Below are 6,300 nucleotides of genomic sequence, written 5' to 3' on the forward strand. Positions count from 1 at the left end.
GCTTTAACTCTGCCCTCTCCTGTGCTGGGCAGAATTATTTCTCCATTCTTATTGACACCCATGCCCACTGCCTTTGCCAGTTGTTCCAGAGAAACAGTGTGGTTTAGTGGATAGGACATGGGCCTGGGAGTCAGAAGAACCTGGATTCTAATCCTAGCTCCACTATATGTCTGCCATGTGACCTCAGTCATGTAACTTAACTTCTCTGGGTCTCAGTTCTCTCATCTGTAAAATGGGGATTAAGACTGTGAGCCACATGTGGGACAGGGACTGTGTCCAACCTGATTAACTTGTATCTACCCCAGTGCTTAGAACAATGCTTGGCACATAGTAAGCACTTAAAAAGTACCATGATTATAATTAAGTTTAACTCCCTCCTCAAACCTCCTGCCCCTGCCTCTCCCATCCCTTGCCCCCATACCTGGCCACCTACTTTATTAAGAAAATTCACACTATCAGGCGTGATCTCCCTAAAATCTTCCCTGTCCATCCCCAGGCCCTTCCCCATCCTGGTCCTTCTTCAACTTTCCCATCTTTCTCAGCATTATCTCCAGAGGCAATCTCCTGCCTTCTCTCAAAATCCATCCTCTCCACTTATGCATCCTGTCCCATTACTTTACACCTTATCAAAACACTTGCCCACTCTATTCTTTCCTCCCTAACTGCCACCTTCAACTTCCCCATTCCCCACTGTTTTCAAACATGTCCATGTCTCCCTATCCTAAAAAAAAAAAAAAGATGCCATTTATTAAGCACTTACTTTGTGCCAGCACTGTTTAAACGCTGTAGTAAATACAAGATTATCAGGTTGTCCCACGTGGGGCTCACAGTCTTAATCTCCCTTTTACAGATGAAGTAACTGAGGCACAGAGAAGTTAAGTAACTTGCCCAAAGTCACATATCTGCCAAGTGGCAGAGCTGGGATTAAAAACCCTCCCTTGACCCCACTACTCCCTCCAGTTATCTACCCATCTCCCTCCTGCCATTCGTCTCCAAACTCCCCGAGTGAGCTGTCTATAACTGCTGTCTCAAGTTCCTCTTCTCCAATTCTCTCCTTGCCCCCTTCCAATCTAGCTTCTATCCCCTTCACTCCACAGAAACTGCTCTCTCAAAGTTCACCAGTGAGTTCCTTCTTGCCAAATCCAACTGCCTCTACTCCATCCTAATCCTCCTCAACCTCATCCTCCTCAACCTCTCAGCTGCCTTCCACACCGCTGACCACGCCGTTCTCAAGAAAACAATGTCTAAACTCGACTTCACTGACACCTCTCTCCTGGTTCTCCTCCTATCTCTCTGGTCGCTCATTCTCAGTCTCTTTAACGGGCTTCTCCTCTGCCTCTCACCCCCTAACTGTGGGTCCCTCAAGGTTCAATTTTGGGACCCCTTCTATTCTCCATTTACACCCACTCCCTTGGAGAACTCATTCACTCACATGGCTTCAACTACTATCTCTAGGCAGATGATTTCCAAATCTACATCTTCAGCTCTGATCTCTCTCTCTTCTGTAGTCTCGCATTTCCTCCTGCATTCAAAGCATCTCTACTTGGATGTTGTCCCATCACCTCAAGCTTAATATCTCTAAAATAGAACTTATCTTCCACCCATACCGTGTCCTCCCCTCACTTTCCCATCACTGTAGATGGCACCACCATGCTTCCTGTCTCACAAGCATGTAAACTTGGCCTACATAATAAAATCCATCACTAATTCTTTTTCATTCCAGCTTCTAAACATCGCTAAAATCCACCTCTTCCTCTCCATTCGGACTGATACCGCATTAATCCAAGCACTTTGGTTACTATATCAGACTCCTTCCTGAGCTCCCTGATGCCTGTCTCGCCCCACTCTAGTCAATTGTTCACTCTGCTGCCCGGATAATTTTCCAAAAAAAACCTTTCAAACCATGTTTCCCCACTCCTCAAGAAACTCCAGTGCCCATCTACCTCCTCATCAAACAAAAACTCAACACTGAATTTAAAGCACCCAACCACCTTGCCCCCATTACCTCACCTCACTACTCTCCTACTACAATCCAGTCCACACACTTTGCTCCTCTAAATGCCAACCTAATCACTCTACCTCCATCTCATCTATCTCAGCACTGACCTCTTGCCCACATCCAGCCTCTGGTCTGGAATGCCCTCCTTCCTCAAAACTGATAGCTAATTAATGTCCCCCCACTTCAAAGCCTTATTGAAGGCACAACTGAGCAACACACACACAGGGCCTTCCCTGATTAAGCCTCACTTTCCTATTCTCCCCCTCCCTTCTGCATTGCCCTGACTTGTTCCCTTTATTCATTCCCTGCTCCCAGTCCCACAACACTTATATACATATTTGTAACTAATTAATTTACTTATAGTAATGTCTCTCCCCATCTACACTGTAAGCTCACTGTGGGCAGGGAATGTGTCTGTTTATTGTTATATTGTACTTTCCCAAGGATTTAGTACAGTGCTTTGCACACAGTAAGTGCTTGATAAATATAATTGATTGAATGAATGAATGAATTTCCATTCTCCCCTTTGTGACAACAAAGACAGGAATGATTCTTACCTCTTTCATTCAATATTCATTCAGTAGTATTTATTGAGCACTTACTATGTGCAGAGCACTGTACTAAGCGCTTGGAATGAACAAGTCGGCAACAGATATAGTCCCTGCCGTTTGACGGGCTTACAGTCTAATCGGGGGAGACAGACAGACAAGAACAATGGCAATAAATAGAGTCAAGGGGAAGAACATCCCATAAAAACAATGGCAACTAAATAGAATCAAGATTCTACTCTTCCCAAGTAGAATCCAGGCCTGAGATTTGCACATGATGAAAACTCAATTCTCATAGGTTGAGAGCAAATCCATGTCACAGAGAGCACTGCGATTGTGGCCTTTACTTCTTTTGTACTCTCTTCCTAGTGTCTAGTACATCCTAGTGTTTAGTATAGTCTTCTACATCTAGTAGTAATTCAATAGTACTATTGATTGTTGGCTTTAGCTAGGCTTTTGGATATCAGGAATAACTATTTGGTCGACTGACCGAAATACAATGTTCCATACATCCTACTCCCCTTCATCTTCTGTTTCTTTCTGATGCTATCCAATTCTACCCATAGCTCTTCATCTGAGGGTAGTGATTGGAATGGACTTCAATGACAAGGTGCGGGGCATATGCTTCCTCTTCCAGACAGGAGTGGCAATTATAGGGAACTCTCTTCTCCTTGTCCTCCATGCCTGTGTATTCCTCCTGGGCCAAAGACCTAAGCCCACAGACCTGATCATTGCTCACCTGTCCCTGGTTCATGTCATGATGCTCCTCATTAGGGTGGTCACTGTCACCATGTCATCTCTGGGACTGGACTTAATCCAGACTAATGTTGGCTGCAAGATATTTGCCTACATGTACCGCATCACCCGAAGCCTCTCCTTCAGCACCACCTGCCTCCTCAGTGTGGTCCAGGCCATCACCATGAGCCCCAGCAGCTCCCTCTGGGCCCAGCTCAAGCCTCTAGCCCCAAAGTGTGTCCTGCCAGCCTGTACCTTCTTTTGCATCCTCAACTTGTTGACAGAGACCAACCTTCTCCTCCAATTGTGCTTAGCACATAATGGGACCAGCCGGGAAAGAAGATTCAATGATAACTACTGTTCCACTGTGCCCCTCAGCACTCCCCTCCTCTGGCTGTTTCTCACATTCAAATCTGTCCGTGACGTCTTCACCCTGGGGCTCATGAGTTGCTCTAGCGGCTACATGGTCCTTCTTCTCTACCAACACCGTCAGCAAACACTGCATCTCCACAGCTCCTACCTCTCCCCAAAAAGTTCACCGGAGAGAAGAGCCACTCAAACTATTTTGTTGCTGGTGAGCTTCTTTATTGCCTTTTACTGTGCAGACTTTGTCCTTTTCTTGTTCCTGGGCACCTCCCTGAGAAATGACTTTGTCCTATTGAGTGCAAACATGTTTGTGGTCAATGGCTTTGCTACAGTCAGTCCCCTGGTGTTACTCAGCAGTCACCCCTGGCTCTCTAAATTCTGGATTTCCCTAAATGAGAAGAAAATCCCCCCACCTTGGCCCAGTCCCTGCTGTGGTCCCTGCTTCCACCTGATGTTTGGGGTGTCCAGAAGAGATGTCAGTCTGCCCACTTTGCCAGTCTAGGTGTCAAAACTCATCCTGCTGCATCAGAACAGGGAGAAGAGGCAGCCACAGCTTAGCCACTAGCCCCAGCAGCTTCTCCTCTAATTAAACTTTGGAATATGTGAAGTAGATACCATCCTCCCCTCGACACCATCCTGGGGTTCAAGTCCTGTTCCTTTGTTTCAGGACAGGTAGAGGCAGCAACAGCACCCATATCTAAAGCAACACTTGATCAGAGCAAGTTGTGGCCCTTTAGACTGGCACTGCGTTACTAGGAAGCAGCCCAGGAACCCTGCTTTCAACAGTAATGCTCAGAACCTTTTTATCAGTGTGTACCCATCACAAATCACTCTGCTCCCCATTTTCTCAGATTGTGGGCACCCCTGTTGGTTAGGGACCATATATCCATTAGCATCCTTATCATTTCCCCAGAGCTTATTGGAGTGTTTAGCATAGAGTAGATGCTTAATAAATACTACTGAATGGCTGAGTGAAACTTCTTTACCTTCCAAAGGAGTCTTTGTAATGTAATAATTTGAGAAGAGACCTGTCTAGGAGCTGTACATGAGAATATCATATACATCTGTTGAAGGGCAAATCTGGCTCCAATTCTGAGTATAACCATGGTTTCATTAGGGGCTGGACCTGTTTTAGAAATTGGAAAGTGAACAAAATTAGGCTGAAGATGCTGAGCCTAGATGTCTGTTTTGGGCTGAATCCCCGGGCAGTGGCATTCCCATGCTGAGGAAGATGCTCAGATTTAGAGTGAAGAGGAAATATTTCATGAGTAGAAGCAGTTCAGCTTAGTTTGGGAGATAGCACAGGATTATGTTACTGCAGCATAGTAGGGCTGTCACTAAGACTGGGAACAAAAGGGAGATTGCCAAACCTCTTCCCTGTCCGCCTCCTTTGGTCTTATGCTCGAGCTGCTGAACGCTGCTGGTGAAGGTCTAAGCACCAAGCCACCCTTGTTCACTTTAAATTTATCCTTTCCTGCCTTAACTCTGCCCTCTCCTCTGCCAGGCAAAACTATTTCCTTCCCTCATTGACACCCATGCCTATCAACCCCGCCAACTGATCCAGACATTTAGTTTCCTCCTCAGGCCCCCATTCCTCCCCCTCATCCATCGCTCACCCCCATCGATTGGGCCACCTACTTCATTAGGAAAATTAACATCATCAGGTCTCACCTCCCAAAAGTCACTCCTCCCTTTCTCCATCCCCCCCTCCCGCCACTCTCAACTCCCTTCTCTACTTTCCCATCCTTCCCAGCAGTATCTTCAGAGAGCTCCCTCTTCTCAAGGGCCACCCCCGTCCACCTGCGCTTCAGACTCCATTCCCGTTCATCTTATAAAAACTAACGCTCCTTCCCTCCTCCCCTCCTTAACTCTCATCTTGAACCACTCACTCTACAATGCCTTCTTCCCCTCTGCCTTCAAACATGCCTATATCTCCCCATCCTAAAAAAGACTCTCTCGACCAAACTCTGTCCTCTCCCTGACTTTTCCGTCACTGTGGATGGCACTACCATCTCTCCTGTCTCACAACCCCGCAACCTTGGTATCATCCTTGACTCTGCTCTCTCATTCACCCCACACATCCAATCAGTTACCAAAACCTGCCGGTCTCACCTTCACAGCATCACCATGATCCACCCTTTCCTCTCCATCCAAACTGCTACTTGGTTAGTACAATCTCTCATAATATCCTGTCTGGATTATTGCATCAGCCTCCTCTCTGATCTTCCATCCTCCTGTCTCTCCCTGCTTCAGTTTATACGTTGCTCTGCTACCCGGATTATCTTTCTACAGAAACGCTCTGGGCATGTCATTCCCCTCCTCAAAAACCTCCAGTGGTTGCCTATTAACCTTCACATGAAGCAAAAACTCCTCACTCTTGGTTTCAAAGTTCTCCATCACCTGGTCCCCTCCTACCTCACCTTCCTTCTCTCCATCTACAGCAAACCCTGTACACTCTGCTCCTCAGTGGCTAACCTCCTCACTGTGCCTCTTTCTCACCTATCCCGCTGTCGATCCCTGGCCCACATCCTACCACTGACCTGGAATGCCCTCTCTCCTCCCATCCACCAAACTAATTCTCTTTCCCTCTTCAAAGTCCTACTGAGAGCTCACCTCCTCCAGGAGGCCTTCCCAGACTGAGTCCTCTCTTTT

At 46.8% G+C, this 6,300-nt stretch overlaps 1 protein-coding gene across 1 annotated transcript; it reads left to right on the top strand.

Annotated features, from left to right (window-relative positions):
- Positions 1-3,139: 3,139 nt before the first annotated feature.
- On the top strand, positions 3,140-4,150 carry LOC114808967 (vomeronasal type-1 receptor 40-like). Its single transcript, XM_029057284.1, has one exon. The coding sequence runs from the start codon at positions 3,140-3,142 to the stop codon at positions 4,148-4,150; it is 1,011 nt and encodes a 336-aa protein (XP_028913117.1).
- Positions 4,151-6,300: the final 2,150 nt, after the last annotated feature.

Source organism: Ornithorhynchus anatinus, unplaced genomic scaffold (genome assembly GCF_004115215.2).
Source record: "Ornithorhynchus anatinus isolate Pmale09 unplaced genomic scaffold, mOrnAna1.pri.v4 scaffold_80_arrow_ctg1, whole genome shotgun sequence".
Lineage (NCBI taxonomy): Eukaryota > Metazoa > Chordata > Mammalia > Monotremata > Ornithorhynchidae > Ornithorhynchus > Ornithorhynchus anatinus.

Coding starts and splice junctions, on each gene's coding strand:
- LOC114808967 (XM_029057284.1), top strand. CDS start 3,140: ATGGACTTCAATGACAAGGTGCGGGGCATATGCTTCCTCTTCCAGACA.